Here is a 16,985-nt window from a genome sequence, read left to right as displayed (position 1 = left end):
CTCTGACAAGTTCCCAGTACCCGGACAATCACCCGTCAGCCAAAAACTGACACATCAAAGACTGACAGTGAGAAATGCCTGCAGCAGACACTCAACAGAGCTGGAAGTATGACCAATGGCTCTCCTTGATTTAACTCTGCCCCACATGAAAAACCAGCTATGATATTGATACTACAAATATTTTAAAAGACTGACTAAACAGTTTAGATCTCAATTTTACTAAAACTATTTCCAAACAAATTTTTTTTTTTTTTTGCGGTACGCGGGCCTCTCCCGTTGCGGAGCACAGGCTCCGGACGCGCAAGCTCAGCGGCCATGGCTCACGGGCCCAGCCGCTCCGCGGCATGTGGGATCTTCCCGGACCGGGACACGAACCCGTGTCCCCTGCATCGGCAGGCGGACTCCCAACCACTGCGCCACTAGGGAAGCCCTCTAAACAAATTTTGAAGTTCAAAATTCTATAAAGAGGAATGCTGATCTTTTATCATTGAATACTTTCACAGTATCTACTATGTGCCAGGTACTGTTTCAAGTACTTAATAACTTAAACTCACTTACTGTGAATATTTTGTGAGATGGGTGTTCTCTGTATCATTTTAGACATGAGGAAAGGGAGTACTGACAAAAGCCTGCCTGAGGTCACAAGGCTAATAAGGGTGGAGGGAAAGCCAGGACCACCCCCACCCCAACACACTATGCTGCTCCATGGTTCACGTGCACTTGTGCTGTCAGCTGAGGTGACTCTTCATGTTATTTTATGTCAGAAGGACCAGGAGAGCTGCCTCCTCAACCAGGAGGCTCAGAAGCTCAGGGTCTCAAGAAGGCAAGACTGGGTATCTCTGCAAACTACTTTCAATATTTCCAAAGTTTAGAATTCACATGACTACACCCACCCAATTAAGACAGGAAGGAAAAATAAACATACTTTATTAACACATGCACTTCAGGAGTAAGCATCTTGACAAACACAGATTCATGGGGAGAAAATAAAAGATCTTGGGTAAAACATCTGGAATCACTGCTTTTTTTTAATACAATTTTTACATTCACTTTATTAGTAATTTAATGTGGAAACAGTTAAACATTAGAAAATAATCCTTTTTGACATCTGACATTTTTTTTTGAAAATCCATAATTACTTTTTTTCTGTTTTGTTAGTTCATTTGTATCCATTTTTATTTTTTTAATTTTTTTGAATTTCATTTTATTTTTTTTAATACAACAGGTTCTTATTAGTTATCTATTTTATACATATTAGTGTATATATGTCAATCCCAATCTCCCAATTCATCCCACCACAACCCCCCGCCCCGGAATCACTGCTCTTCTTAAAAGGGTAATACTACCTTAAAACACTTTGTATTCAAAAAAGATATGTAAATATAAATGTAAACGTAAGGGATCAGATACAAATTAGAAGAGAAAATACACAGAGAGAGATGAATGGATAGATGGATCAACGGATGGATGGATGGACTGGTTGGCATATACGTAAGGATTAGGTCTGTCTGCATAAATATGAAATCTAGAGGTCACAAGAGACCATGAAATAAATATGCCAGAAAAATATTAATGACAGTAAACTAAAAAAAAAAAAAAAAAAAAAAAAAAAGAAAGAAAGAAAAGAAAAGAAAAACCAAATCTTCTGTTGAGCCACATGTAAAGAGTATTGGGGAAAACATCCCAGAACATGGAATTTCCTTTCTTGACAGTTGGCAGCATTTGTCTGTGCTTATCATACAACTGTGACCAGTTTACTACCATGCAACAACTATTCTAGATTAGGCCGATTATTTCTCCAACACATCTCTTACAAAGGTATCAGGGAATACTGTGTCAAATGACATGGCTGCCTTCTAGGAAATCCAATCTCACAACCCCAGGCTTTTCTACGTTCTCGTATAACCAAGGGCAATTAGAAATCTTTAACCTATCGCAATCCTGCTTAAACTTTTACACTTCTGGCTTATACGGATATGATTCCCAATTTCCTCTCTCCTGAGCAGGTATCAGATCCTTATCGCTACCTCCAGGCAGATGGCATCAATGTCTTCAGGCATTTCAACTTCCACACAAATCAGAACTATCATGTTCTTCCATCTTCCTCCATCCTCCTGTGCTTCCAAACTCTCTAGTCCCCCAGGTGCCCTCAGTGCACAAGGAGCCTCATCTGGAATCTTCTCTCTCCTGCACTTCGCACGTTCAACTATGCAGTCCTTTAGTGCCTCCATTCCCACCTTCTCCACTTGGAATCCACTTCGCCACAGATCAGTCCAGACTTTCACCATCTCTCCCTAAACAGAACCACCACCAAGTCTTTCCACAAGCAAGTTGTGGTTCTAGAAACGAGATGTAACTGCACATTTTTTTGCTTTAAAAAGTTTTTAAAAACTCTTGCCAAAAAAGAGATAGAAGAATTCAGTGGTTTGTGTCAGTCTAAGGATTAAGACATGACAACAAGCTCACAGTAACCCTTATTAGAGAACAAAAATGTAGGAAACACTTTCTAACTTGTTTTATGAGGCCAGACATGTGAAGAAAGCTATAAACTAATCTTTCATAACATAGAGATGAAAAAATAACCCACACTATACTGACACACGCACACAAAATTGATATATCACAAACAATTAGGCTTATTCCAGTAATGCCAGGTTAGCTTAACAGTCAAAAATCAATCTGTGTACATTCACCATGTAACAGAAGGAAAAGAACAAACAAACATTACCATCTCAAGAAATGGAGGAAAAGCATTTGATAAAATTCAATACCCACTAGAAACAAGGAATAGAAGGAAACTCCTTCTATAAATGAAAAAACTATAGCAAATATCATATTTAATGGTGAAATATTACAAGTTTTCCCCTTAAGACTGGGAATGAAACAAGGATGCCCACCATCACCACTTACACTGACTCACACTGGAGGTCCCAGGTAGTGCAATAAAACAAAAAGACCAAAAGACATCGAGATTAGAAAATGAATATATAGAACTGTCCCAACTCACAGAGGACATGACTGAGTAGGGAAAAAATCCAAAAGAACACACAAACTTTTGGAATACACGAATTTTAGTGAAGTTGTCGGATAAAGTCAATATTTAAAAATCAACTCTTTATATATACAAGCAACAGGAAAATGACATTTAAAAGATATTACTTACAAAAACATCAAAATACATGAAATATCTACTAATTTTTTTCGTCCTCGGTTTTTTATTGTGATGATTCAAGACCCAGAGAAAAGCTACAAGGGCACAAGGAGTTCCCACATACGCCTCACCCACTTTCCCCAAATGCTGGCTCATCAGATGACACTAAAAGGAAAAGGCAAGTTTTCAAGTGGAAAAAGATACTTCCAATACAAAAAACCCACACACAAACTCATAACCAGACTATAAAAGAACTCCTACAAAGTAAAAAGAAAAAGGTAGACAACCCTGTAGAAAAATGGACAAAAGACCCAAACAAGCACATCACCAAAAAAGATAATCCAAGCAGTCAATAAACATGAAAAATTGCTCCAAGTCACCAAGAGGAGGCTAATTCAACGTGAGTGAGCTTCCACTACCCGTCCAACAGAGTGGCTAAAAGCGAACAGGCTGACAACACCAGGGGCTGGTTAGAGCAGGGAGCGGCTGGACCTCCCCCCCACTGCTGCGGGGATGTAAACCGGGCCGTGTCTGGCACTTCTCACGAAAGGTGACCGTGCACATAGCCCTGACCCTGCAGTTCTGGGAACGGACCGACCAGAAGCGTTTACAACACGCACCAGGATGTGAGAGCTTCACAGCGGTCCATTCCAAGCACCCCCAAGCTGGGGACCAACTCCACACTATCCCAACTGGACAGATAAATGACGGTCAGTCACATAATGGGACACAGGAAGCAATGAGAACAAATGAACTCGCGCTACAGCGACAGGCAGATAAATCTCAGAAGCAAAACATACAACTTTTTAGGACAAATTTAAAAAGGGTAACGGTGTTAAGAGACTGTTAGATACTACGTTAAAAAAAAAAAGACAAAACTAATCTATGGAAGTCAGGTTGCCTTTAATGGGCAGGGGCAGTGGCTGGGGGAGGACACAATGGGGGGCTTCTTGGGCACCAGTAACTTTTTAATTAATTAATTTATTTGGTTGCGTTGGGTCTTAGTTGCGGCAGGCAGGCTCCCTAGTTGAGGCAAAGCGGGCTCCTTAGTGGCGGCTCGCCCGCTCCCCGGTTGTGGCATGCAAACTCTTAGTTGAGGCACGCATGTGGGATCTAGTTCCCGGACCACGGATCGAACCCAGGCCCCCTGCATTGGGAGCACGGAGTCTTAAGCATTGCACCACCAGGGAAGTCCCAACTTTCTGTTTCTTGATCTGAGTGGTGGTTACATGACTGTAATCATTTCATAAAAATTAAACTGTAGGGCTTCCCTGGTGGCGCAGTGGTTGAGAGTCCGCCTGCCGATGAGGGGGACACGGGTTCGTGCCCCGGTCCGGGAAGATCCCACATGCTGCGGAGCGGCTGGGCCCGTGAGCCATGGCTGCTGAGCCTGCGCTCCGCAACGGGAGAGGCCACAACAGTGAGAGGCCCGCGTACCGCAAAAAAAAAAAAAAAAAAAAAATTAAACTGTACATTTATGATTTGGCACTTTATGTATGTTACATTTTAATAAAAAGTGTATGTGAAAACATGTATAATAACCTAATTTTCAAAAATTGCATATATGAAGAATTAACAGAGAAACTGCTTATTTCACGATCATGGATTTATTGGTTTTTAAAATGTTTTACTATTATACACCATATTTTATTTAACTAATGTGTATTACAGTTAACATACATTTAAAACATCAGTTAAAAAAAAAAAATCAGCCTCCCTACCTTCATAATCAGTTCCAATGCATACTGTGACTAATTTTATATTCTAAGCTTAATACCACCTGACTACTTGCAGTGTACTTCAAGCTCATTATTTTCTCTCAGCCTGGAGTATTCCAAATTCCCCCTTGTTGGCTCAATTTAAATATCGCATCCTGGCTGATTTTTTTCCATAAACTTTTTCACTCCTCCCATCCCCACCCCCTTTGAAAAGATATGTTAAATACAATGAGAGTCCCAGCACTGATCCTCAGGTGACTCAATGTTTACAAGTCACCAGGCAGAGAGGGCCACTTGTTTCTTGCTCAAAGTGAATCCCTACTTCACAAAGCATATTTCCTATTTTTTAATGATGTAATTAAAGAGATTCTAAGTGGAACAGATTCTAATCAAAGTTTCTAATCAAAGCTTCTTTGTAAGTATAAACAAATTTTATCTAATTAAGTGCTATAAAACAGCAAATGACGAGTTAGTCAAAGTAATAAAAGGGAAGAGGGGACCCCACTATTTTAAATAAAATGCCCAGATGCTGACAAGAGTTGTCTGTTTCCACAAAAGGCAAACTAAGAACTCTAGAATTGCAGGCCCTGAAAGGTATGAAATTCTTTACCTCTGGTATGACCTTGATAAATAAAAGAACTTTCTGACTTCTTTCTCTTACTGTTGGGACAGGATCCTGCAGGGTGGAAGGGGACCTCGGATGCAGTACTTGGATTTATATGAATCCCACACTGAGTGATTTTCTGGGAAGGGACTCCATGACTTTTACAGATTCTCATATGGCCTATGATTCCCTGATTAAGCACCACTGATCTAGGCAATATTTCCCCAAGTGTGATACATGTCACAGGTGGTACAGAAGATGATTTTCTGGGGGTCCATGAACAAGCTTGTTCTCTTCGTGGTTGTATTCATTTTGATGTATATTTGAAAACATACAGCAAGCACATCAAAACCATAATGTATTGATACACTTTACAAATTAAAAATAAGTCAATTTAAGTTAGTGGGAAAAAAAGACTTCAAAGTTTTAAGTAAGATGTCCAGGTGCCATCTGGATAAACTATGGTTTATCCTGCTGGCAGCAGGCCAGCAACTGGGCCTTAGGAAACAGGAGGTGGAAGGAAGCCACTTAACACAGAGCACGTGTGCTTTCACCTCTGCTACTCAAACCTCTTGCCACACCTCGGAAAGTCTACTCAATGCAACAACCTCAGAAATTCCCCACAACCATGGTCTTGCGGAGTACTGGCTAAACTAATCCACAGAGATTATACCTGGTTCTAGCACTTGCATCTCATTTTGTCCCCGTATTTGGAAGCTGTGATACCAGTAGAGATAGAAGTAAATGGCAAAGAGCCACAAGGAAAAAGGAACTGATAAAGAACGTCTGAGTAAACAGCTGGCTTTAACAATTAGCTGGAGATGCTCTCACCGCTCACTGGTGAGATCTCAGGGCACAGATAACTCCTACAAAGTGATTAGACTTTTCTGTTGTATGTGGTACATGTTGATACATATTCCGCATGCATTACAAATGGAAATACTCAGAAATGCTATTTGCTAAATTTTCGGGGGAAAGCAGCTGAGGGAACTACTGTAACCAAGCAGATCTCCAAGAAGCCCATTAAACCCTGTGCCCCTTCTGTGCTTCCTTCACTAAATAGAATAAAACCGCTGAAGTCCACAGATTTCATGGTGGAGTCTAACAATGCGCCATTCAGTGTCATTAAGCCACACAGAGAGACACACAGACAGACAGACAGACAGAACACGGTGAAAACAGGACCCTGAGAGAAGGAGACCATCAGAACTCCTTTCTTACAGGGCTTCACGTTAAAAATGGTTTTGTAACTAAATCAGCATGCAAACAATACTAAGTACAAAGCATAAGTATTTCCCAACAATCCTCACTTTAATCTGGTTCTTTCTTTGACAGGTGTAACTGGTTTAAAAGGAGTTCTAAGGGTTCTCTGCAATAGAGTAGCCCTTCCTGTTTTTTCTAAATTTAATTTTTATCAACTATTTGAAACATTCAGAAAAAAACTTAAATGCTACAACAATTGGATTTAACAAATGTTAGCATCTTGCCGCATTGTCTCCCTCCTCCCCACGCAGGGGCTGACTGGTGGGGCAGCAACCAGACAACCCGGAACGCAGAAGCACAGGCTTCACAAAGGAAGGGCTCTGAGAACTTGGCACGTGACCTACACTTCCCTGAAAATGAGCCCGGCCACAGAGCTCAGACACAACAGTTAATGGGGATACAGTTTAAAATTAATACAAAGTCCAAAGCCCAACACTCAACTATTTTCTCCCATTTCCACTGCAATCCAAATGCCATATAATCACTTTCACAGTTAACATTTCTGATTCACTTCTGCCCACAAAACAAGTTATAAGGGGTCAAGGAAAGGCCACAGTCTTCACAGAACCACAAGGTTAAAGGCATATTTCTACCTAAGGCAACGCCTGTCTTTATGTTAGGCAGTTACTAAGATACGATTTGAATTAAGAAACAGATACTGTTGTCTTTCAAGTAATTCCAATTCCATGTCTACTGCCCCATTACCTGTATTAATGGATAAACAGGAGCTTGTTTGGCATACCTTTTTCTGCATATGTTCACCCAGAAGCAGATTTAGAAATGAAAATAAGAAATCCAATTCATATTATTCAATTAACTATATACAGATAAGATAAAAATATCTGAAAGTCTGTATGAAGTATTCTCTTATAATTCTTCTAAACATTACGTTTTTAAGTCCACTATGTCTGCACTGACATAATAAATCTTTTTAGCAATGAAGATCAGAAGCCACCCTTTGTTGCAGTACTTAATTTAGCAGGTAAAATAATCCATTACTGAAAACTTACTTGACATAAGCTTTGGAATCTGGGCTTGTCCTCTCAACAGTGGCCGGTACAAGTTTCCCTGGTAAGTCGCAGGTGGTGGTGCAGCATTGCTGTAAACTCCAGTTCCAGAGCCTCTGGGCATAACATGGCTATAAAAGGACCCCCCAGCCAGCAAAACAATTATATAGACATATATCCAACACGTAATAAATAAATGTTGGCAGCCGTCTTTGTACTATTAGATCTGATTAAGACAATGCAAATTTAAAAGATTTATAATGGACAAAGTTCAAAACAGTACCCGATAATGGTGACAGCAAATATTCACTTATCACACCAAAGATTTTTAATAATCATGTAAATATTAATTACTTTATGCAAAAAATAATCTGAGTCTATTTCTCTTTTTTTGCATTATATTTTGTTTTGTCCTCAAAGACCCATGCTGTTGCTATCGCTACGCAGTTGACCCTTGAACAACGTGCGTTTGAACTGCGCAGGTCGACTTATAGGTGGATTGTTTTCAATAGTAAATACTAGAGTCCTATACAATCCACGGTTGAGGATTTTCGACTGCTCAGAGGGTCAGTGCCCCTAACCCCAGAGATGTTCAAGGGTCAACTGTATATACTACTACTCTATATCTTACTATTTTCAGTTTACTACTGATATATCAAACATTTCCCTATATCTTTCATAGTCTTCCTAGGTGTTAACATCTATACCTATAGAATATTTACATGTTCATATCTCATATTTCACTAAACTAGTCCACCATTTAGTACCAGTAGTATAGACAACAATGCCTAGAGAGATCTGGGCATATAACCAGGCTCCTCTAAAATATCTTCTCAGGATAAATTCCAATAAGCAGGAATCTGGATCAAAAGTTCAGAGTACCTTCAGAACTTAAAACTCTATTTAGAGGTATTTCTATGTTGCTTTCCAAAATGGCTGAAATAATGCAAAAAAGAAATCTTTTAAGAATATTTTAGATTTGCATTTCTTTTACTATTAAGAATGAAGACGACCAACCAACCACAATAGAAACTATCCTAAGCAGTTAATCCCCACAACAACTTCATGAGTTAAGTAGGTGTGATTATGATTCCCATTTTACACACAGGAAATGGAGGCACAGGGCGGTTCAGTAACGTGAACAAACATATCAAGTGGTAGACAAGGCATCTGATCCAGACGTTTAGGATCCAAAACCCATGACCCCACTGTCCCTTACTAGCCACTGTATAAAGTACACGCTGCTGATGGTAACCTACTGCCTAAATCCCATTTTGAATCTTAAGGTTTTCCTATGAATTGGAAATATCTATTTTTGAGTTATCATCATTAATTCATAGATGATAACTCATTAATATTTACCCCAGCACATTGCTCTTTTTATTCCAGCTTTATGTGTTACCGTTTCAAAGCTCCCTCTTTTATATACGGTTGTCTCCATAACTAGGAAAAAGACAATTTGATAGCTAAGAAGGGCAAAGGATAAAAATCAGAAATTCACAGCAGAGGAGATACAAATGGCCAGCAGACATCTTAAAAGAGACTCAACCTGACTAACAGGCCAGAAAACACATTAAGGCAGCACGGAGACATCAGTGCTTGGGTACAAGCCCCGGAGGTGATGGCTCTGCTCAGAGGTACTGGGGACACCCGGACATGAACTCGGCCAGAACTTTCTTGAGGGTAAAGAGCATGTTTTATTCTTTTGAAATAACAGTCTTCTAGACAGCAAAATCTCTTAAGAGAAAATAACGGAATTCTCAAGCAACACATAAAGCAATATACAGACCAAAGAAACAGAAGTGAATTTTAAAAAATGAAGAAAAGCAGAAAAGTATCAAAGTCATTAAAATATCTGCAAAATAGTTGTATTTAATTAAATATTAAAATATTTGTGGCATAAATGCTGACTTAATGCTTTGTGGAAGACCCAGAAAAAGCAAAATACACACACAGAGAAACCTACCACTCACCCCAAAGCCCTGAAGGCCGCTGGATCCAGGTGGACGGGCCGCCGGTCCCGGTTAAAGCCGAGCTGGGGCTTCCACTGCCGCCCATTGCTGGATTTCTCCCAGTCGCCAGGTTTCAGTACCGGTGCAGGTTTTCTAACCATTTGAAAATACAAAATTTAGTTATAGGGATGAACTTCGTTTACACAAAATAAACCTGAAGAGTTTTATAAATGCACTGTTGTTTACCTTGCTCCCGGAAGCATTATGGCTTTAAAAACGTAATCTTCAGCAAACTGTGGGTCTTTAAAATTAATACTAGAAGAGAACAATACACAATTTAGTGATTACACTGGATTAGCCTCACTTAACTATCATGTAAACTCAGGTACTTTTCACCGTTATTTCATTTATTTATTTATTTTTGGCCTCACTGCGTGGCTTGCAGGATCTCAGTTCCCCCACCAGGGACTGACTCTGGGCCCCGGCAGTGGAAGCCTGGAATCATAACCACTAGGCCACCAAGGAACTAGGCACTTTTGACCTTTACACAGAATAACTAAAATTCAAATGTTCTCCAAAAATGATCTTAGGGGCTTCCCTGGTGGCGCAGTGGTTGAGAATCCGCCTGCCAATGCAGGGGACATGGGTTCGAGCCCTGGTCTGGGAAAATCCCACATGCCGAGGAGCAACTAGGCTCGTGAGCCACAATTACTGAGCCTGCGTATCTGGAGCTTGTGCTCTGCAACAAGAGAGGCCGCGATAGTGAGAGGCCCGCGCACCGTAATGAAGAGCGGACCCCGCTCGCTGCAACTAGAGAAAGCCACGCACAGAAACGAAGACCCAACACAGCAAACATAAATAAATAAATAAATAAATAAGCTTTCATAAAAAAAAAAAAAAAAAGAAAAGAAAAGAAAAAAAAATGATCTTAGTCACTGGATTTTGCCAAATTGCCAAATGGCTAAATATCTTCCTCACCAAACCGCCACTAATTTCCAGGATGGCCCTCGTGTAACTTTCTGTGCAACAGTCATGTTCAAGCTAATTGTGAGTGATCACAGAGAAATAACAGACACTGCCTGCCCAACTCTTGAGAAATTCCAGTATAATATCAGAGACAGGTCCAAGAGGTTTCCAACAACAAAAAATAAAAAACACCTTTCATTTTGTTCAGGCCATGGCAAAGACCCTCCCTCTGGCATCTTAGAGAAGATCAGCTCTTGTTACAAGAAAGATGCAAACAACAACAGAAACATTTGCAAAATCAAAAAAGAACACAAATAATCCACAGGGGAAAAAACACAAAACATCCCAGTTGGAAGCCTGTATCCTGCTCTACTAATGTGTGTTTCTGTGATAATGTAACAGTCACCATTTGAACACTACACAAAGGCTGTACATTCAGACTAACAAGCTGGGCCAAACTCCTTTCTGGTGGGGTGTGTGTGTGTGTGTGTGCAGGCGCCTCCCAAAGCACACAAGTCTTCCTTCTGACACAGCAACGTCTCTTCTAGGACTCTGGATACGCGCCTGGTTTATACTTAAGGATGCTCATAACATCAGTATTCATAATGTTGAAAAACTGTAAAACCTAAGTGTATGGACAATAGTGGACTGGTTAAAGAAACTATGGTTCTTTCTAAAAACGGTATGCTCAATTGATATTTTTAAAAATGTAACAAAATACTTAATGACGTGGGAAAAGTACACATGCAACAGACTAGACACACATTCACCAAAAGGTTACTTGCACATTCAACCATTTCCTTTCCTTCTTTTTGCTTTTTTATATTCTCCAAAGATCCTCCAAAGATTACAGATTACAGTTGCAATCAGTGAAAAAAGGTTTTATTGAACTGGTTGACATTTTAGATAGCTAACTTTTTTTTCCTCTTCAAATACTGCCACTTAAAATAATTAGGGCCCATCTGCTATAGAGAAATTTTCGTTGCAGTAGGATTTAACTGTATATTTTAAGTACACAAAAATAGTTTCATTTATAATAAAGATGCTATAAGCTCAAGAACAGCTGAACAACACTTCATTTATTCAATCTGTTCCTCTTACAAACTCACTCTTCACCGCAACTGTCTTTATCTCAGATGTTCTCTATTCCAGATGGCTTAGGGCAGGGCCAGGCACGACAGGCAGTATGAAAGGTTTAAGAGGGTGAAAGAGAAAGAGATAGGTATCTGGGTCTGTTAGGGCTTTGCAGATACATAGTAAAGAGAGAAAACTGGGGACTTCACTGGCAGTCCAGTGGTTAGGACTCCGAGCTTCTACTGCAGGGGACACAGGTTCGATCCCTGGTCGGGGAACTAAGATCTCACCAGCCACGTGGAGTGGCCAAAAAAAAGAGAGAGAGAGAGAGAGAGAGAGAAATCTGGTGATAAAGCAAGACTTGCAACTAAAGTATCTCAAAATACTTCTCTTAGTGTCAGCAGGCCTTTTCGGCAGTTTACCAAACAAATTTTCAGAGTGCCCACTGCATACACGGTCTCACGGTGGGATCAGGGGCACAAACGCTGACCAAGCACGGAGCCTGCCTCCCCTTCTAATAGGGGAAATAGACAGAAAAGGTTTAGTAACAGTTTAATAAGGAAGAAAGTGGAAAAGGCAACAACAGGCACAGGAAAGATGCTGAATCAAAGCATGTGAGTGCACATGCCTTCCACACACACGCCCTTGTGAGTGTGGGCTAAATGCATGTATGTATGGGGGAGGGGGGCCTTTCACCTGGGACCAAGGAAGACAGCACCTAACAGGCTATGGTTGAAGGTGGGACAGGACTGGCTGCAGGATGGAACAGACATGGAAAGGGGTAGCTCCGTTTAATTGGAGCAGCCTTCTCAATGGGGATCTGGGAGAGAAGTAACAAGCCCTACAAAAAATGATTTGAGTGACTACATACATTCTCAGTTCTCCCGAGGAAGATACATAACCAGTGCCATTCTAAAGGCACAGGATACAAACTGGTTCATTACATGCAGTAGATGCTTTAAGTTCTCAAGACTTAATTCTCAGGTGGGACCCCGGTTGAGAAGGGCTGAACTGGAATGAAAAAGTATGTGAACAGAAGTGGGCAGTAAGACGGCCTGGTTGAACTGGAATGTTGTCATGAAGGGCTTGTTCTGACCACAACGTAAGGCCACTTCAAGTTGTCAGAGAGTAAAAGCAATCCAAGATGCAATTCAGAAAGAACCACCCGGCCACACTGCATTAGAAAGATGGGGCGAGAACCAAAAGGAGGTCACAGTCCTAGCCTAGGGAATGCTGGGCGAGCTAAAGAAATGGCAGGGCTGGAGCTGGAAGGAAGATCATGCTTAGGTGAGGGCTCTAGGGGAACACCTGCAAGGCGCGCATAGAAAGAGCTGAAACTAAGAAGTGAAAGAAACAGCCAAGTAACAAGCTCCCAGGGAGAAGAGAGAATCCCAGGTCATAGGGATAATCTCTCTCGAAAGACAACGGTTACAAGAGGTTTAATAAGAGAGCTGAAGGTAATGTTTGAGAAAACAAATCCATTTATTCATCAAATATGTGCAGTTTATTATATGTCAATTATTCCTCAATAAAACTGTTTTTAAAATTCCACTATTCATGTTCATGCTCTGAAAGGGAAAACATTTCCAAGCTAATAAGAAAACAATCTCCAATATCTCTCCCACTTCCCCTCAGAACTACACTCAACAGTGTGATCTTATACTTAATATGGTTCAAGCCATTGGGAGACAGAAAAGGAGTATTTAAAAATAAGTTTGGAGGTCCCCCACTGAAGGGACAAGGGACACAACTTATGATCTGAAAGATTAAAGCATTCATTCCCCTTGGATCTTTGAGAACAATTTGAAGACTTATTCTCTCCTAGAAAGAGTTAAGCTTTGACTGGTTGTGATATTTTTTGTATTTAATTTGTTCCCCAAAATATATACTAAGAACTATTATGTTTCTAGAAACTAAAGTAACAACAGAAGCTAAAGCACAACTCTACTGTACTTTTTTCCAATGTGATAACATCAGCCACAACTTAAACTTCCTAAAAGTAAAACAGACTTAGGCAGGAACCCATTAGGCAAAGGTCCAAAGGGTAACTTTTTATTTGGATCCAAACTTTCAAAGTGCTTTTGGTTTTTTTCAGGTTAACGTAATTCAAATTTTTATAGGTAGAGCATTAAAAATAATGGAAATAATTCCATTATACTAAAATATATAAATAAAAATAACGGGGAAAAAATATAGATTACTCTGAGAAATTCCCACCATTAGAAACAAGAGGCATTAATTGTGGAGAGTTTACTGGGGAGGGAAAGCAGTAATATGGAGATAAAGTCAGAAGCACCCTCAGGGAGGAGACGAGTTAACAGAAGAACCTCTGGACCCAACAGGCTGCCCGGCTAAGGTCAGAGAACGGTGCGTAGATTCATATTGTTTCATCTAACTGGTGAACAGCGGAGGGGGTTTAACCACTCCCTCGAGGTGGAACAGCGCCGAGTCAGCCAGCATAAGCTTCTACCCTCCAGACCAGCTCCGACGAGGGCTTGTACAGTAGATCCCCTCCTTGGTTAGGTAACCTCCCTATTATTTTAATCACTTAATTGTCTTCATAAACACACTAAGGACAATATAAATTAAAAATTTTAAACCTAAGCATAGTTGTAAAGTAAGGAAACTGAACAGTGCTTTTATTTTTATCACAAGTAGCACTTTAGACACTTTGCAGCAAAGTCTCAATAGAAAAAAACCAGAATGCACAACACCTTTTCCAATTCCATTCACTTTAAGAATTATCCTTATAAACGCTATTTAAGTACTACTATTGTTTGAGAGTGCTAGGACACATCACAAAGAAAGCAGAAAACTCCAGAAATCTTTTCATTTTTACCTTTCCCTGATACATTCCATAATTAATGCTCAATCAGCAAACCACTGCAAACTGTTCACGATTCATATACTTGACATTTTAAAGCACTTAAAGAGTTTATAGGACTTAACAATGTCTTTTCTGACATCCTATCAGAGGAGGTTAACCAGCTGTGTCCTATGAAGTATTACAGGCAGTGAAAGTTAAACCCTCCCAAGTGTTCCCAACCATCAACTCTGTTACTGATTCTGTGTGTCCTCCACTTCTTCAGGTTTTGGATCTCAAGTTACCTGCTTGCCAACCATGAGTCTTACAAACATGGCAGTAATGGTCATTACATTAAAAATCTATCTTCACGTACATCCACATTTTAAAAACATCTCCTTGAAGACAGAAAACATTCTATCCCTTGCCTGATCCATCCAAAAGTGAACACAGAACATTTGAGAAGCAGTCCTCTGAAGAAGTAAGTCTGGGCTCTTAGAAGAATCTGGCAAACACAGGTTCCAACACTACGAAAGCCAAGCTTTTACATGGGTTTGGAAGGATGCCAGGTGCCATGAGAGAAAAAGAGAAATCTGACAATGCTACTAATGAAAACATCTCTAAAGATTACATAAACCCAGATTACCTTTGAGAAGAGAAGAAAAGCAATGAAGGGTAGGCAAAGGGAAGAGCATTCCAAGCACTGGGAGGAAGGCACAGAGATGAGTGGGACACGGAAGGGACCAGCCTAGAGAGCAAGGAGGAGGTGTCCCTGAGGAGCTGTGGGCACTCAGGCACAGAGCACGGCTCCACCAAATTAGGGCAGGAACCAAAGATCACCGAGGGGTGGCAGTGTTTAAGAAAGATGAGACAACAGATTCAGTGGGAAGGAAGGTGGCATTAAAAAAAAAAATCAGCTGGGAGAGCACTACGGTAATCCAGGAGGAGCGAGTACAGAACAGGCTCACTGGGAAAAGCCAGATATGAAAAATAATTGGGAAGAAAAAAATATTCCAGAGCAGTGGTGTAGGTACATGGAGTCCTGTAAAGTGAGAAGCCAAAGCTCCTAAGTCTGGGCATCTGGGGGAACAGGAGGTCGAGGGACAGAACGGAGAGATGGGCAAGGAGGCGTGTGAGGGGCGCAGAACAAAGCAGCCAGTGTGGACACAGAGTCCGAGGTGAGACCAAGGGGGTGTGTGTGCATCTACTCCCCCAGATGGATAGAAAATTGTGCTGCTACACCAGGAAGATAACTTTTTTGTAATTTAAAAATCATATACAGGTTTTATATGTTTAAATTTGACAAAGAATTATTCTAAAATACTATGCTAAGCAAATTACAATGGTGGAGGAAGAGCAGACTGAGGAAAATTCAGGGAGATAGCTCAGCTCTGTTCAAAGTTAAACTACTACTATGTTGAACGACTTATGGAATCAGAATTGGAAAAAAAAATCCTAGGTAACTGCTGATTGTATTCTTTAAGAATCCTTCTATGAATTTAAGACACTTCAATAACTTCTAAAATATACTTTCTCAATACTATAGATAAGACCTAACACGATGGGAAGAATCTACCTAAAGTCAATGTGAGGAAACAACTTCTCAAACATGGAATGCAATACCAGATGCATGCAAACAGAGAAGGGGGAAAATATCAAGAGTCAAAACAGAACTGGCAGCTGACTATGGAAGCTACCTTTTCAGATTTTTTGTTTATAAAGCAAAAAAAAAAAAACACTGGGCTACACAAGAAACCCTGAAACAAACACACGCAAAACTACAGTAAACTGCATCTCAGCCTCAACATGACCCCTCAGAGAAAACACTGAAAATCACCTCATACGGTAAGAGTTAACACTTTGGTCTTTCACGAAATCTCTAGAAAATCAACTCAATTAAGTCAATTTTATTATGAAGTTATATTCAATATATACTTGAATATACAGCTGAATCTCAGATTTCTTTTATAAATTAATAAATCTTGTAAAAACAGTGGATACCAAACAACACCAAAGGCCATTTCAGGCTCAGAAATCACCACCACCATATCATCATACAAACAAAAACTCCAGGATCTGTCAAGTTTGTAACTCTTCCCTTGCACAAGTCTCTATCCTAATTAGATAGTTAAGATGAATTAACTATTTCTAGAGGGCTGTGAAGGAAGACCCTTGAGAACATGCTGAGAAATTGAGGAGCACAGCAAACAAAGAGGACAGGTGGGAGTTAACTGGCCTGAAGCTCGGCTGGGAGCCAAAGACCCCAGGGGTTAATACACAGAGTCCACACTGGCTCTGCCGCAGCCAGACTGTTTGTGGTGGGCACAGCAGCTTGGCTTACGGTTCTGAATCCCACCCTTAACAAAAGAGCCCACAGACAAAGAGCCAGGACGAATTATGTGCAAAGATAAACTAAAATTGTGGGTAGAGATAAATAAAGGCAACTA

General features: G+C 40.4%; 1 protein-coding gene across 3 annotated transcripts in view; it reads right to left on the bottom strand.

The window, feature by feature from the left end:
• Window positions 1-16,985, bottom strand: part of XRN2 (5'-3' exoribonuclease 2) — an 80,473-nt gene that overhangs the window by 11,333 nt on the left and 52,155 nt on the right. For all 3 annotated transcript variants that reach the window (XM_027118099.1, XM_027118100.1, XM_027118101.1), the window contains 3 exons: window positions 9,942-10,010; window positions 9,717-9,848; window positions 7,747-7,874 (listed from right to left, as the gene is read on the bottom strand). In XM_027118099.1, the coding sequence (XP_026973900.1) occupies window positions 7,747-7,874; window positions 9,717-9,848; window positions 9,942-10,010 (329 nt within the window). The remainder of the gene's footprint in view (window positions 1-7,746; window positions 7,875-9,716; window positions 9,849-9,941; window positions 10,011-16,985) is intronic.

Source organism: Aethalodelphis obliquidens, unplaced genomic scaffold, assembly GCF_003676395.1.
Source record: "Aethalodelphis obliquidens isolate GAN/ISIS:26980383/991018 unplaced genomic scaffold, ASM367639v1 scaffold18, whole genome shotgun sequence".
Classification (NCBI taxonomy): domain Eukaryota; kingdom Metazoa; phylum Chordata; class Mammalia; order Artiodactyla; family Delphinidae; genus Aethalodelphis; species Aethalodelphis obliquidens.
The sequence above is the reverse complement of the archived record's forward strand: the minus strand, read 5'-3'. Positions and strand labels throughout refer to the sequence as shown.